The sequence below is a fragment of the Danio aesculapii genome, chromosome 8 (assembly GCF_903798145.1).
Source record: "Danio aesculapii chromosome 8, fDanAes4.1, whole genome shotgun sequence".
Lineage (NCBI taxonomy): Eukaryota > Metazoa > Chordata > Actinopteri > Cypriniformes > Danionidae > Danio > Danio aesculapii.
Window position 1 is genome coordinate 53,587,012 of NC_079442.1, and position 17,949 is coordinate 53,604,960.

The 17,949-nt window shown below is 34.2% G+C and overlaps 1 protein-coding gene across 3 annotated transcripts in view; it reads left to right on the forward strand.

The window, feature by feature from the left end:
* Positions 1-17,365, forward strand: part of cdc14b (cell division cycle 14B) — a 36,127-nt gene extending 18,762 nt beyond the window's left edge. For 2 of the 3 annotated variants that reach the window (XM_056464188.1, XM_056464189.1), the window contains exons 13-16: positions 8,556-8,603; positions 10,549-10,602; positions 11,898-12,080; positions 16,873-17,365. In XM_056464188.1, coding sequence (XP_056320163.1) covers positions 8,556-8,603; positions 10,549-10,602; positions 11,898-12,066 — 271 coding nt within the window. In that variant the 3' untranslated portion in view covers positions 12,067-12,080; positions 16,873-17,365. The remainder of the gene's footprint in view (positions 1-8,555; positions 8,604-10,548; positions 10,603-11,897; positions 12,081-16,872) is intronic. The other variant, XM_056464190.1, reaches the window with a different exon arrangement.
* The last annotated feature ends 584 nt before the right edge of the window (positions 17,366-17,949 follow it).

Here is a 17,949-nt window from a genome sequence, read left to right on the forward strand (position 1 = left end):
TAGTAACCTTGTTCCAAACCGGTCCAACATTCATCTTTAGAATTCAACTTAGGATGTTTTGATGTAATATGGGAGCTCTCGATTAGTTCTGTGCTGACAAATAGTTCAAGACATTGATTCTGCATCAATTCAGGAGTCTTCAAAATGCATGATGGTGCTTTATGCTAGTTTATAACATGCCGCTGTCTGCTAGTAACTAACAGCAGATGGCGCACTAGGCTAGTTTTTAATAACAGATGGTGCTCTATGCCAGTGTTTCCCAACCCTGTTCCTGAAGGCACACCAACAGTTCACATTTTCAACCTCTCCCTAATCAAACACACCTGAATCAACTTATCATAACATCAGAAGAGACTCCAACACCTGAAGTTAATGGGTCAGAAAAGGGAGACATCCAAAATATGTACTGTTGGTGTGCCTCCAGGAACAGGGTTGGGAAACACTGCACTATGCTACTTAAGAATAGCTGGCGCTGTATGCTAGTTTCCAACATTTATTTAGTCTACTGTAAATTATACTTGTGTTAAATTAAGGAAAGTGCTTTACATGTATCGCAGTTCAAAACTCATTATTTTGCGCACAAACGTTTTCATAGCTTTATAAAAGTACAGTTGAACCAATGATAAGTCTTGACTACTCTTGATTTGTTTTGGAGATGTTCATGGTTCCTTTCTTGGCTTTGGACATTTCTATGGTCTATGGAGGCCCAGAGAGCTCTCGTATTTCATCACAAATATCTTCATTTATGCTCATTGATGGACAGGTTTTATGGGTTTGAAATAACATTAATGTGAGTAATTAAAGTTGCCATGAAATGTTAAAATTGCTGCTCCTATATTTACATAGTAGGTCTTAATTATAAACGATGTGTGCTCTTCATTATTTTATAAAAATTAATTAATTTGCCCTCATAATTGCCTTTTATCAAATACCATAACCTTCCCTCTCCCTTGAATTGACTTCTCAGCTCGCATAGAATTCTTTTAGGGCGGGACTATCTGTTCTTGATTGGGCGGGGCATTCAGTCCTTTATTAGTCCTTTATAGGGCGGGGCTATCTCTCCTTTATAGGGCGGGGTTTTTAGTCCTCTATAGGGCAGGGCTATCTGTCCTTTATAGGGCGGGGCTTTTAGTCCTCTATAGGGCAGGGCTATCTGTCCTTTATCAGACCTTTATCGGGTGCCGCTAAATGTCCTTTATGGGCAGGGCTTTCAGTCCTCTAGGGTGGGGCAATCTCTTATCTGTCCTTTATTGGGTGGGGCTTTCTGTCTAGTATGGGTGAGGCTTTAGGTGCGTTCAACATGAAGCACAGCTGCAGCCGGTGATCAACGAGATTAGCAGAGTGCAGGCGGGGGCGGAGTTGAAAACGAACCTGTCAAGCCGGACAGCTGGACACTTCGGGGCTCGAAGTTGCTGCAGTCATGATGACCGATCACATGGCGTCGTCATCATTTTTAAAAATTTTATAACCACAAAAGATTTACAAATAAAACAGAATACAGTCTCTACAAACTTTACTTCATTTATTAACAATAAGGGAATAATGAATTAAATATATAACAAACTCATGAGAGAAATAGGGGGAAACCGAGAGAGGAATATAAGTAAAAACAAACAGCCCTATTAAATACAAAGCAATAAGCACAAATTCTAGGAGTTTAAACATCACTCTAGGCTAATACTTCTTGTTTGAATATGCTAAAAAGGGGTTTACATTTATTTACATTTACAGATATAAAACTTTCCAATATATATTAGTGTAAAACACAAAACAAGGTGTTGATTAAGTCTTAAACGATCATGAAGATTATTTTGGATAATGAACGCATTTTCAAAAAAGCACTTTAATCCAAAAAGATTGAACAAAAAGACATTCCCAAAATAAGTGAGCTACACTTTCAGTAGACGTTTTCCAGCAGGTATAATAGGCTAGCAGGTATAAACGGCTTGACAGGAGATAGATAGATAGATAGACAGACAGACAGACAGACAGACAGACAGACAGATAGATAGATAGATAGATATTTTATAATCCTAAAAATCATTTTATGATTATTTAATAAAATAGTTCTTTAACTTTGTCAGAACTCGAGTAGTTGCTCTTCAGATGCTGTACGGTCTGAATTAGTCGTCTGATCTCGGAGCGATGTTGCGGTACTTTGATGCCACATGTGACAGTCACGTGGCGTCGGCGCAGCATTAATCCAGACAAAATTACTGCCCAGCATGCACCACTTAAAGACAGACTTCGATTGATCTGCGCAGCGCTGCATGATGTCGAATGAATCTAATCATTCCTCTGTAGGGTGGGGGTATCTCCTTTATCAGTCCTTTATCGGGCGGGGCTATCTGTCTTTTATGGGTGGGGCTTTCAGTCTTCTATAGGGCGGGGCTTTGTGTCCCTTATGGGTGGGGCTTTCTGTCCCTTAGGGTGGGGTTTTCAGTCCTCTATGTGGCAGGGCTATCTGTCCTTTTATTAGTCCTTTATTGGGCAGGGATATCTGTCCTTTATGGGTGGGGCTTTCAGTCCTCCATAGGGTTGGGCCATCTCTCCTTCATCAGGCGGGGCCATCTGTCCACTATGGGCTGGGCTTTACAGTGCATCTGGAAAGTATTGATAGCGTTTAACTTTTTCCACAGTTTTTATGTTACAGCCTTATTCCAAAATGGATTAAAATCATTTATTTCCTTAATTGTACACACAATACCCGCAAATTTATTAAAAAAAAAACAAAAAACTGAAAACTGACATGTACAGTAAGTCCTCTATGAGGCAGGGCTATCTCTCCTTTATCGGGCGGGGCTATCTGTTCTTTATAGGGGGCTTTCAGTCCTCTATGGCGTGGGGATATTTGTCCTTTTATAGGGTGGGTCTACCAGCCCTTTATACCGTAGGCCTATTAGGGTGCATCTCATTTTTTCCCTAGCAATTTCCATTTTCCAATAATCCAATCAGTTACCAATGTTAACTCTTACCGTCTTGGCTTCTGTTTCATGGCAATTTTAATGACAGAATTTTCATTTTTCTGGTGAGCTATTCCTTTAAAATCACCAGTCTTTCTATTCCAAAAGTCCAAAAGCCTTTTATGACTCGGCAGGCGAGTGCTAGTAAAGTGCTGCAGTGTTCTGGGCTCGCTGTGGCCCGGCTGTTGTGTGCTGTTCTAATGGTAGCAGAATGACGCTCAGGTAAGTCCTGTGACACCATCGGCCAGCATCATGAATGTGTGGCTGCCGCAGGGCTCCATTTCATCACATGCAGTTATTTTCAGAGCTGGGTCATTGCACATTATATGTCGTCTGGAATACATAATCAGAGTCCAAAAATTAAGTGCTTGTAATCATAACACTCGTAATTAGTTACTTTTTATGGATTACATATTATTTACAAAATGGCAATACATTGTGTACAATTCATTGGTTTATATAGTTTTCTTATTTTTTACGTTTGTTTATTCATAATAAACCTGCCGCTTGTATATATTTATGTGGGGAAGGATCAGGCACAGATTCTCTCACAGAAATTAATATTTTGCTGCAGTGATTTTTATTTTTTTATTTTGTTTGGGGTTCTTCAATATTTTTTGTAATGCTACTGTTTTCTAAATGTCCTTAATGTGCAGTAAATGTGTGTTTTATTGAGTGTTTCTCTCAGCAAACACTAACAGTGAGATGTTAGTGTATTAGTATTGTGACTGTTCATCATTGCACATTAAGCAGAAGCTGTTGATTTTAAATATTGAAAAGCAATGAAGAGATTTTTATTTCTATCTGTCAAAATAGCACAAGATTATCCTGCTTTAATATGAGGCGTCAAATAAGAGTTAGCACAAAAGTAATCTAAATGTAATCCAAAAGTAGTAGAATACATTACCATAAATGTGTAATCTAAGAGGTTATATTGCTGACCAAAAAATGTCATGTATCGGTAACTGATTATAGTTCAAAAGTAATCTAAATGTAATCCAACAGTAGTCAGATTACAGTACCATAAACGTGTTATCTAAGAGATTATAATACTGACCCAAAATTGTCATGTAATCAGTAACTGAGTACAGCTCAAAAGTAATCTAAATGTAATCCAAATATAGTCAGGTTACATCACCATGAATGTGTTACCTAAGAGATTTATATTAATGATCCAAAACTGTTGTCATGTAATCCATAACTACTTTTTGAACTGGTATCAATCTAAATGTAATCCAACAGTAGTCAGATTACATTACCATAAACGTGTTATCTAAGAGATTATAATACTGACCCAAAATTGTCATGTAATCAGTAACTGAGTACAGTTCAAAAGTAATCTAAATGTAATCCAAAAGTAGTCAGGTTACATCACCATGAATGTGTTACCTAAGAGATTATATTACTGACCCAAAATTGTTGTCATGGAATCCATAACTACTTCTGAACTGTGATCAATCTAAATGTAATCCAAAAGTAGTCAGATTACATTACCAAAAACGTGTTATCTAAGAGATTATAATACTGACCCAAAATTGTCATGTAATCAGTAACTGAGTACAGCTCAAAAGTAATCTAAAGGTAACCCAAAAGTAGTCAGATTACATCACCATGACTGTTACCCAAGAGATTATATTACTGACCCAAAAATGTTGTCATGTAGTCGGTAGCTGAACACAGTTCAAAAGTAATCTGAATGTAGTCCAAAAGTAGTCAGATTACATTACCAGAAACTTGTTATCTAAGAGATTATAATACTGACCCAAAATTGTCATGTAATCAGTTACTGGGTACAGTTCAAAAGTAATCTAAAGGTAACCCAAAAGTAGTCAGATTACATCACCATGACTGTTACCCAAGAGATTATATTACTGACCCAAAAATGTTGTCATGTAGTCAGTAACTGAACACAGTTCAAAAGTAATCTGAATGTAGTCAGATTACATTACCATAAAAGTGTAATCTAAGAGATTTATATTACTGACTACACATTTTGACATGAATTGTAATCCGTTACTGATTAAATCATGAATAATCCACCCAGCTCTGTGTGGTGTTTTTTTTTACTCATTCTGCTTCCAGTTTTACTAATTCAACATTTTTACAAAATTTTACCAGCAAACTTTTTTTATTTTGCATGTTCATTAGAACTGTGCAATATTGGGAAATCTAACGTTGCAATCTTTTGTTCCGCTATTTCTTTTGTTATTATTTTTATTATTTCACATGTATATTATATTTAATATACTGTTTATTGCTAATTGAATACACTTCAATATGTTTTGGAAACAATTGGTTAATTTTAGATTGATTGAGGTGATTCTGTAGAGAAGTGAATCTACATAAAATACAATGAACAATCTACAAGCATATATAAATACCATTTAAAAAAAATACAATTGAAATAAACTGTTTTATCGGTTTATGAGTCTAACTGTATTGGGACACAGTGATTTGAATAATAATTATGGTTATTAAAGTTATAAATGAGACCAATTCTTATACCTGAATGTTTTTTTTAAATCATTATGCAGTCACGGGCCTCATAATCACATGCAAATGATAAATTATAATACAGATTTTAAATTGCATTTCATGCGATGTGACTTTTGCGACGTTATCGACGTTGAAACAAAAGATGATGAATGGCCTCACAATAAGTCACAAATGTGTGCATTGTGAAGCAGTGAGTTTATCTAGCCAGATGCTTGTAGAAATCTGTCATTGCATGTCCTTTCTCATCATGTTTTATTCCCTTTTGATTTACTAAACAAGCATGATTTTCATATTAGATGTTCTAACTGAAGCATTTCATCAAGTCTTTGCTTTGCACAATGTGGTTTGTGCTTTTATTGTCATGCATGAAGTGTGTGTGTGAACTGCTTTTCTGTCTTTTGTAACACACCTGTGGCCATTGTTGCTTTGTCTTTTGCACTGCTGAATGGATCTGATCTCAGATTTATTTTAACTATATATTTGATTTGACTTCGAACACCGTCTGCATCTCAATTTTATTTTTAGGATTAAGACGAGACACTACTGATGAATTGGGGAAAGATTTTTTGATATCGCCACGTTGATTTGACCGAATTATAATGCAATAAGTGTTTTCTGAAAAGTTGTGCATATATATATATATATATATATATATATATATATATATATATATATATATATATATATATATATATATATATATATATATATATATATATATATATATATATATATATTTATTTATTTATTTATTTATTTATTTATTTATATACATGTTTGTTTATTTATTTATATATTTATTTATTTATATATTTATTTATTTATATACTTATTTATTTATTATTTATTTAATAATATATATATATTTATTTATTTTAATTTATTTATTTTAATTTATTTATTTATATTTATATACATGTTTATTTATTTATATGAATATTTATTTATTTATATACTTACTTTATTTATTTATTTATTTATTTATTTATTTATTTATATATTTATAATTTATTTTATGGGGTTTCCCCCACAGTCCAAACATGCGCTATAGGGGAATTGATGAACTAAATTGGCTGTAGTGTGTGAGAATAAGTGTGTATGGGTGTTTCCCAGTACTGGGTTGCAGCTGGAAGGGCATCTGCTGTGTAAAACAAATGCTGGAAATGGCGGTTCATCCCGCTGCGGTGACTGCTGATTAATAAAGGGACTAAACCAAAGGAAAATAAACGAATGATTGAATGAATGAAAAAAAGACTGAATGGCCTGAACTTGCCCACTGTTCTATTAAAAATAAAAAGGTTCATCAGTAGTGTCTCGCATTAACTTTGATTTATTAAAGAGCATTTACTCCCTAATTTTCCTGCACTTAATCATAATGGGGCAACCTTAAAAAGCTGCTTGTTTAAATCATACAGAGCGCAGATTCTCTGCAATCTCAGTGTGCAGAGAAATGAATGTGGTTTAATACGCGCTACAGATCCAGTGTGTGCGGTGTAAAAGACGAGTCTCCTGTCCTCCTCCTGCTGTTTTTGTTGTTTTCTCAGTGTCGCCCTGTGTTTAGATGGCCGCTAGCTTTGCTGCTGTCCTCAGTGTGTAGCTTGGTTGTCTTCTGCTGGATGTTGTTTGGCTTCTCCTCCATCCATTACTGTATAGACGGGGTGGGATTATAAATGAGTTCTCCCATCACTGTTAACCCGTTTCTGGACCCGAATGGTGTAAGTGTCTTGACGGATCATCCTTTATCAACATCCCAAACTCACCGTCAGTCTCAGAAGATGATGTATGTTTTTTTTTTAAAGGGCACCTATTATGTAAAAATCACTTTTATAATGGGTTTAAACCCAGTTGTGTGTCAGCAGTGTTGAATATCTCCAGCCTCTAGTGGTCATCATGAATTAATTGTGCTTGTATAATCAGACTTGATGAAGGAAACACTTTGATTGACATTCTCCCTTTGTACGTGTCATCAGAGAGGGAAAGCCCCGCCCACTAGTGCCCATCTCTCCCTCATTAGCATAAACAGCAGCCCTGAGTGAGAAGCAGCCATCTGTCCATTAGCCATTAGAGTGTTTGAGCTGCTGAAGATAATGTCAGCATAGACTAAGAGGATTATAGATGTGGAGTTTTAGATGAAGCAGCGACAGGAGCGACATAGACTGACAGAAGCGTGAAGCACACACTGACAACATGCAGACCTGACCAGCACTGACAACACAGCTAGTGCTGTTTTACATCTGCCACCATGCTGACACTCAGGCATTTGTAGCTCCGCCCACTTTTAAAAAGAGCACAATCTCATTTGAATTTAAAGAGACAGTCACCAAAACGCCACAATTAGGTTCAGAGCCTAAAAGGGTCAGCTTCAGAGAGATATAAAACATTATCTGTGTGCTATTTTTAGCTCAAACTCAAACACACACACACTTTAGAGACACCAAAGACTTTTACAGCTTGTAAAAAGGGGATAATAGGTCCCATTTGAAGGACACTAGCATGTCGGTTTTGTCCTTTTGAATGTGTTTACGCCTATTTATATGCTGTTATATAATCATTAAACATGACTATCACTTATTGCAATCGCACAACAAAAAGTACTTATTGTGACTGGCCTAATTATGTCAATATTAATATGCAAATAAACATTTCTCTTACTCAGATCAGCAAAAGGTTTTCCATTATGCTTTACTTAAAGGAGCTATCAATCTAAATCATTACAAGATCTCTTATTTGCAGTTTATATGAGATCAACTCTGTTATCTTGCTCTTTAATAATTCATCCAATAAGCAGAACCAATTTTACACACATGGTTTGCGACATTTTGTGTTGGTGTCAGAGTTCCTCCCTTTTTCTCTGATCCATACAGCTTATTTTGACCTCTTTTAAAGTAGATTTTTGTCCATAAAGCTGCTTTAAAATGACAGATATGCATTGTGAAAAAGAGCTACATGTATAAATGGATGTGATGTTACAGTAGTCTGTGCTGAATGGCTCTCTTTGCGCATGTGACGCTCTCTGTGCATCAAATCAAGCATTTGCTTTATATATGTATTTGATTGTTTGGGTCGCACTAATATTTCAGTAATCTTTACTTGCAGGTTGGAAGAAAATACAGTTCACACCAAATCAACATCAAAGTCTTTAAGGTAAATTTATTTATTGTACACCTTTACTATTGTACACTTACACTCACCGGTCACTTTATTAGGTACACCTGTCCTATTGCTTGTTATCGCAAATTTCTAATCAGCCAATCACATGGCAGCAACTCAATGCATTTAGGCATGTAGACATGGTCAAGACGATCTGCTGCAGGTCAAAGCGAGCATCAGAATGGGGAAGAAAGGGGATTTAGAAAGGCAACAGTAACTCGAATAAGCATTTGTTACAACCGAGGTCTGCAGAAGAGCGTCTCTGAACACACAACACGTCCAACCTTGAGGCGGATGGGCTACAGCAGCAGAAGACCACACCGGGTGCCGCTCCTGTCAGCTAAGAACAGGAAACTGAGGCTACAATTCACACAGGCTCACCAAAACTGGACAATAGAAGATTGGAGAAACGTTGCCTGGTCTGATGAGTCTCCATTTCTGCTGACACATTCGGATGCTCGGCTCAGAATTTGGCCTCAACAACATGAAAGCATGGATCCATCCTGCCTTGTATCAGTGGTTCAGGCTGCTGGTGGTGGTGTATTGGTGTGGGGGAGATTCTCTTTGTGTCCATTAGTACCAATTGAGCATGGTGTCAACCCTGAGGGTTGTTGCTGACCATGTCCATCCCTTTATGAGCACAGTGTCTCCATCTTCTGATGGCTACTTCCAGCAGGATAACGCACCATGTCATAAAGAGCAAATCATCTCAGACTGGTTTCTTGAACATGACAATGAGTTCACTGTACTCAAATGGCCTCCACAGTCACCAGACCTCAATGCAATAGAGCACCTTTGGCATGTGGTGGAACGGGAGATTGGCATCATGGATGTGCAGCCGACAAATCTGCAGCAACTGCAGAATATTTCCAGTTACTTGTTGAATCTATGCCATGATGGATTAAGGCAGCTCTGAAGGCAAAAATGGATCCAACCTTCTACTAGTAAGGTGTACCTAATAAAGTGGCCGATGAGTGTATATTCTTAGTTTTGACGAGTACAAATCATAAAATGGGCTCATATATATATATATATTTATTTATTTATTTATTTTTACTTACTTTACTTTTTTTTTAGAAATGTCAAATTAAACATGAATGATCTACACCAAAAAACGACGATGCTGAAAAATTTACTTTTAATTATTGTATTTATTATTGTATAACTTTCTAATTATTAACTTTCTCATAATTACTGAATTAGTATTTAGTTATAATAAGTGTATCGCTCATGATTGCTTGCAAAAACTACTAAATATACTACTACTACTAGTAATAATAATTATTTATATATATATATATATATATATATATATATATATATATATATATATATATATATATATATATATATATATATATATATATATATATATATATATATATATATATATATATATATAAATATATAAATATATATAAATAAATAAATAAATAAATAAATAAATATAAATTCATTTCAGGTGACAAAAGTGAGCCCTTTATGCAATCTATTTTTGTAAATTTAAATGTGTTTTTTAATTATGTTATTGAATAATATGCAAATGTGCGGATTATTCATTCATTTTCTTTTCGGCTTAGTCCCTTTGTTAATCCGGGGTCACCACAGCGGAATGAACCGCCAATGTGCAGATCATATACTCTTAAAATTATTCCAAAATTCTGTGCAGAAATGGCAAAAGAAAGCTGCATAATCTGTCTGATCTGTTGTTTTTATTACAACATTTAGTCTGTCAAAATAGACCCAGATCCACTTGTGTATTTATTTACAAAAGCCCAGCTGTATTAATTAGTGATGCTTCTGTATAAGGGAGCATATATACACACACAAATGTATTAATTTTATGTATTTATTTTGTTTTGGTCACGTTTCTTTTAAACACAGTTGTTCTGCATTTTTTCATGATCCACTTTTAATCTTTAATTTGTCTTTCATGCAGCTCAGAAAAAAGGAAAAGAACTCGGGCATCTCTCGGATCCAACAGGGCCAGTAGGTGGGTATTTTAAAGAAGATTTAATTATTAATTTCTATTTATTTATTTATTTTTAATTGCATTTAACGCTGGAACTACTAGAATGGCCATAGAAACCATTCAGACCGTTAACACAGAAGGCTGTATTGATTTATTTATTTATTTATTTTTGTCAGGTCATATTAAAATTTAAAGTTTCTACTGAGGTTTTATCTTAATGCACCACATTTTTGGCCTCTAAAAGTTATTAGCCAAAAAATAAATAGCATTTTGGGTATTGGTCGTAAATATGAGCCAAGAAAAGCCTATACTGTACTGCAGAATGCTGGTTTCATGCAGTCTACAAAATGTGGATATTTTATTGGCTTTTAAATAAAAAAAATACACCGTAATATAATAAAATATCTCGCATAAAAGGCAAGAACACATGTACTTTTACTTAATACAACAATTAAACTTTAAAAATGTATGAAAATATGGGAAATATTCACAATTACAATGCAAAGTGGAGCAGGTAGTGAACCTACCTGTTTATTTGACAGTATATATAACTTAAGATCTGGATTTTAAAGCTTATCAGAGGTCAAAAAAACATTACACAGCAACTTTTCAATATTAAATCAAGCAGAAATTTATAGTTTTTTTTCATGAAAGACAAATCAACAATCTAATGGGTTGTTTTCCCCCATGGCACAAGCAGTAGTGACATTTCTGTGACCATTACTGACTACGCCGTCCAAGTCTATATGCATCCTTAGTTTATGCTATAAGAAAGTCAGAGGCACGTGGTCACTTTGACCATTGCGTGCATTCAAGATAGAAACACTCTGATCTCTTATTATTTTTGTAGTTTGAATAAAATAACGATGTTATAATGAAATATACACACATTTAGGAAAATTCAGTGTACTATACACTAACCGGCCACTTTATTAGGTACACCTTTCTCATACCAGGTTGCACCCTCTTTTGTCTCCAGAACTGCCTTAATCCTTCGTGGCGTAGATTCAACAAGGTGCTGGAAATGTTCCTCAGAGATTTTGCTCCATATTGACATGATAGCATCACGCAGTTGCTGCAGATTTGTCGGCTGCACATCCATGATGCCAATTTGATTGAGATCTGGTGACTGTAACAAACAATTAGACAGGTGTACCTAATTAACTGGCCAGTGAGTGTAGTTATGAGTTTTAATTTAAGGTTATCATATTACAAATTTTACAAACAATCAATGATTCCTGCATCTGTATTTAAAAGTAGTAAAAGCAACTTGAGTGAGCTTTATTGTCATTAATTTTCCCGTTTTCCTTTCACAGCCCTTTACATTCACGGCTGGCTAAATCTTTAGGCAGTTTGCACGTAGTGGCCTGTGAAACGGACGGTGTGTTCTGTGACATTAGCGCTGCCTCTGTGGCCAATAATAATAGTTTCATCAAGCAGTCGAACATAAAGCACTTAAGATCCATCAGTTCGGCCGCAGTCTGAGTTTCCTGGCCTCTGTAAGTCTGCAATACGGCCCGTTTCGTCCAGCCGCGTCTCTTCAGCTTTTCTGCATGAGTCTTTGGGGCATTTCTCATCTTTATCTGCATCTGTCCTGGTTCAGATTCACAGTAGGGATGCACTGAAGTTTTGAACGTCGAAAACTATTGGTTATTCCCCTCTGAAAGGGGAAAACAGACAAAAATATGAGCTGAAAAAAGGCTATTAAGATAAAGTCTAGAAGGGATACAGCTGCAGATACTCATCAATATCGCATCCATTTTTGAGAGACTGTACAACAATATTTTTACATTACTGTAGGGATTTGGGTAGAGGTTTACTAATAAAATACAATATACAGGGTAATTTAATAAATAATATGAATAATACTCTGTATAATTACTGTTTTTACATTGGTGTGATGGTTGGGGTTACAGTAGACGTTAATAAAATACAATTTAATGGGTAATTTAATAAGTAATATAAATAATACCCTGTATAATTACTGTTTTTCATTTATTTTTTAGGGGTTTTTAACCTTTAATGGATAGAATAGTGCAGAGAATTGACAGGAAATAGTTGGGAGCAGAGAGGGGGGAAGGGTCGGCAAAGGACCTCGAGCCGGCAATCAAACTTGGGTCGCCGTGAGCACCATGGTGCTATATGTCGGCGCACTTAACCACTAGGCTATTGGCGCCAACATAATTGATGCTTTTACAGTAGTATGATGGTTAGGGAAGGGGTAGACGTTAATAAAATACAATTAATTGGTAATTTAATAAATAATATGAATAATACTCTGTGTGATTACTGTTTTACAGTAGTGTGATGGTTTGGTTGAGGTAGACGTTTATAAAATACAAGTAATGCGTGATTTAAAAAGTACTACTTCCATCTGCAGCTGTATCCCTTCAAGCTACAATCTATTAAGACCCAATGTAGAAAACCCTACGCCATGAAACCCATTCATTTCAATGGCTTGTGCTCGCCAAGGTCATTTATAGTTTTGCATATTTAAATGTTTTTATTTTGATACTAGAGATGACACCAGCCATCAGAGAACTTTGAGAACAACAAGCACTACACAAATACACTTTATAAAACATCTATTGTATGTACCTTCAGGTTAACTATGTTTATATACTGCCAATTTTTACTGTAATGTAGTGAAGCTGCTTTAGAACAATAATTATTGTGAAAAGCGCTATACAGGTAGACTTGAATTGAATGCCATTTTTAAATTTGAGGTACAGTTTGGTTTAGTTGCATAAATAGTTTTCATTTTTGCAATCACATTTCTATTTTTAGTTTAGTAATTGTAGTTTAACAGAATTACTGCAAGTTAAACCAAAGTTGAGTGTTTGCACAGCTTGCATTGCCTCTTGTGCAAGTCTCTTAGTTTGAACAAACACGAAATACAAAACCATACTAATGCAACAAAAGTAAAAATGATGAACTCAAAACAAACGTCATATTACAGATCATGCCGTATATGTAATTAAACATGCCTAGTGTGGGAATATAAATGTATATAACAATAATCGACATATAACTGTCTTTGTCTTTGGGTGCTGCTTACATGCTACAGAAACCCTTTTGTTGATGAACTTGTGTGGTCAGTAGCTGGGCCGGTTTCTCACACCTATATGCTGGTTATCATGCTGAATTCAATACTGAATTTGCATGCTTTGTTTAGCCATCTCCCCTCCTCCTAAGACAATATAGACAGGACATTGTCTTAATCAGACTTGTGATAAAACTCGCAGACCTCTAATAGGCTCTTGCAGACACATGGACTTCTTGAAGACGCTGTATGACTGCAGATTAACCAACACGTCTCGCAGGAATTCTTCTGCTTGTTTCAAGTCTCCTGCACTGGGTTCTCTTCTATATTCATTTATTTATTTTTTTAAAGCACTCGTTTACATTTTTGGCAAAAGCAAAAAACATATTTTATGTTTTATAGGGTTATTGTATATAATCATGCTTGTGATTAATAAAAGAAAACAGTAAAAGAGCCATCTACTGGTGTTTAACAGCCACAGGTCAGAGTTACAATATAGTTCAATATATATATATTTCCGCTCATGTACACATACATATCTATGCAAAAAAGAAAAGCAACGTCCCGACGTGTCTTAACATGTTAACAGGACATTTCTATGTAGTGTTCACTGTCCATAAAATGATTATTTTATTGTCTTTTTTTTTAATCAATAGAATTTAAGTTGAGTTAAATTTAAAAAGTCATATATAATTACTTTGTATCATTTAATAATAAAGAAATACTTACTACAAAGTATTAAAACTAAAATATTTCAGTCATGGTTTTTCAGCTAAGTGCATCAACGTTTCAGCCAGAGTTTGGATTTCGGTGCATCCCTAGTTCACAGTCACGCTCCGTGTCTTCAGTCTGTTAGCATGAGTCTTGCATCAAAACTAAATGTTGATTTAATGTGCACTTTAAAGTGTGTTTTATTTTTGTTGTAATTTTTAATCCAAATCTGCTCGCCTGCTTCAGCTCTGAAACCGCTATCCTACTCTGATTTCTCTGATTGGCTCAAATATGCTTAGCCACGCCCCTCTAACTGAGGTAGTTTGCTGCAAGTGAAAGATGAGAAGCGGCGCTCAAAAATAGCTTCATCCCGCTCACTACGCAGTCCTCTATATACTCAAAATCAACATTCAAAATACATCGTACTGAAATTGCAGCAACTTTCAAATCATGCAGACTTAAAAAATGCATGTTAATATAAATATATAAATATATGACTTCAACTCTGTTTACAGTTGTTGTTGTGCGCTGTTTCCTGTTACTGTATATAGAAATTTACTTATTTCTGTGCAGTCTTCAGTGTCTTGTGATCCTTTATATTAAGCAGCACAACTGTTTTTCATAATAAATATTATAAATGTGTTGATCATAAAATCACCTTATACTGATTTCTGAAAGCTCAGTTGACATTGAAGAATCTGCTTTGCGAACATAAACTACCTTTTATACAAAATATTTAGAATAATCTGAGAAGTGAAGCAATAATGCTGAATATTCAGCTCCACATCATAGCTGTAATTTACATTTTACAGCATATTCACATCAGCAGCTTGCTTTAATTTAACTGCAAAATTGTTTAGTTTTTTCACTGCATTTTATCTGTATATAAATGACTTTTTACAGTATATTTACATTGAAAACCGCTTTTAAAAGTAAAAAATATAGTTACTGTTTATCAGATTTTCCCTATATTTTTATATATATTCCCTATATTTTTCTTTTTTTATTCAGATTTTTCCTGTTTTGTTAATATAAAAAATTATTTTGATTGGATCACCTGAGAATTGAAGTAATGATGCTGAAAATTCAGCTTTACTTCACAGCTGTAAATTACATTTTACAGTATTTTCACTTGGAAAACACAATAAAAAAAAATGATGAAAATATTTACTATTTTATCAGATTTTCCCTATATTTTTATATATAGAAATAGTTTTGATTTGGATCACCTCAGATTTGACGTAATAATGCTGAATATTCAGCTCTATATCATGGCTATAGATTACATTTTTACAGCATGTTCACATGGCAAACAGCTCTTTTTATTTGTAAAAACATTTACTGCTTTTTTTTTTCAGATTTTTCAGATCAGATTTGTCCTATTTTATTAATATAAAATAAATATTGGGATTAGATTAATAGTATTGATTATTCAGCTTTAATTCATGGCTATAAATTATATTCTGCAGTATAATCGCATAGAAAACTGCTTTTTTATTTCTAAATATATTAAATTTTTTCTTTTTTATTCAGATTTTTCCTGTTTTGTTAATATAAAAATAATTTTTATTGGATCACCTGAAAATTGAAGTAATGATGCTGAAAATTCAGCTTTACTTCACAGCTGTAAATTACATTTTACAGTATTTTCACTTGGAAAACATCATTATTTTATTTATTGTGAAAATATTTACTATTTTATCAGATTTTCCCTATATTTTTATATATAGAAATAGTTTTGATTTGGATTACCTCAGATTTGAGGTAATAATGCTGAATATTTAGCGCTCTATCATGGCTATAGATTACATTTTTACAGCATGTTCACATGGAAAACAGCTGCTTTTTATTTATTTGTAAAAACATTTACTGCTTTTTTTTTCAGATTTTTCAGATCAGATTTGTCCTATTTTATTAATATAAAATAAATATCGGAATTAGATTAATAATATTGATTATTCAGCTTTAATTCATGGCTATAAATTATATTTTACAGTATTTTCACCTGAAAAACATCTTTATTTATTTTTTAATTGTGAAAATATTTACTATTTTATCAGATTTTTCCTATTGTTTTATATAAAAATAGTTTTGATTGGATCACCTGAGAATTGAAGTAATAATGCTGAATATTTAGCTCTATATCATGCCTATAAATTGTATTTTACAGCATGTTCACATAGAAAATATTCTCAAATAATAAACTACCTTTATACCTTTATCTTTAACTGGATCACCATAGCAGTATTCACAGCAGCTATAAATGAACCGCAACGCGATCAGAGATTAGTTTGCTCTTTCCTTAATGCGCTTTTATCTCTTCACTGCTTCTGCAACTTTACCTGTAATAGACGATCTGTGACCAGAAGAAGGAAAACTCTTCACGCAATGCCATCGGTGCGCTTTCACAGACCATGGTATCAGATTTCCTCCTCTACCCTCTGTAAATCTCCATGGTTTCTCAGTATCCGTCTGCATGCGCTGCTCGTCTTCATCATAACACTGCTGTCATTTTAATATACTTCTTGTTTTTACAGTAACTCCATCTCCAAAGCTCGAGCTCCACTCCTCCGCTGAAAAAAAAAAGCCAGAAACCGGACGCTTTATTGGATGTATAGGTGATATTCAACAAGAAAACTGTGAGAAATCAACGTTTCTATTTGATCAAGAGAAAGCATTGAGTTTTATTTACAACTCTGAGCTCTGTGAAGACTTTTTATGCCATTGTAAATATCATGAACATCATAAGCTTACGTTTGCCCTCATGTATTATGTATTATGTTACTAAACCGGTTTTATTTTTTAATACTGTCTCTAATACTTGCGGAAATGTACATGTCTGAGTGTTAATCATACTGTTAATCAGAGCTGTAATATTTGATAGACTTGTTTTTTTATTATTACTGTAAATACAGCGTATACCTTTTTATTTTGGTGACCAAATCATAATTTCACATTTGTGTTTGTCTATATGATATGAAAAGGATTTGAATCGTATATCACTTTCAATAAATCCTTTCCCCTGTTGCAGATGTTGTTGATCAATGAATCTCATTATATATACAGTTGAAGTCAGAATTATTAGCCCCCTTTTTTATCATTATTATTAACAAATGATGTTTAACAGGGCAAGGAAATGTTCACAGTATGTCTGATAATATTTTTTCTTCTAGAGAAAGTCTTATTTGTTTTATTTTGGCTAGAATAAAAGCAGTTTTTAATTTAAACACCATTTTAAGGTCAATATTATTAGCCCCTTTAAGCTATATATTTTTCAGATAGTCTCCAGAACAAACCATCATTATACAGTAACTTGCCTAATTACCCTAACCTGCCTAGTGAAGCCTTTAAATGTCACTTTAAGCTGTATAGAAGTGTCTTGAAGAATATCTAGTCTAATATTATTTACTGTCATCATGACAAAGAGAAAATAAATCAGTTATTAGAGATGAGTTATTAACACTATTATGATTAGAAATGTGTTGAAGACATCTGCTCTCTGTTAAACAGAAATTGGGGGAAACTAAACAGCGGGGCTAATAATTCAGCGGGGCTAATAATTCTGACTTCAACTGTGTATATCAAATTTATTTTGTATTTGAGCTCCACAAATG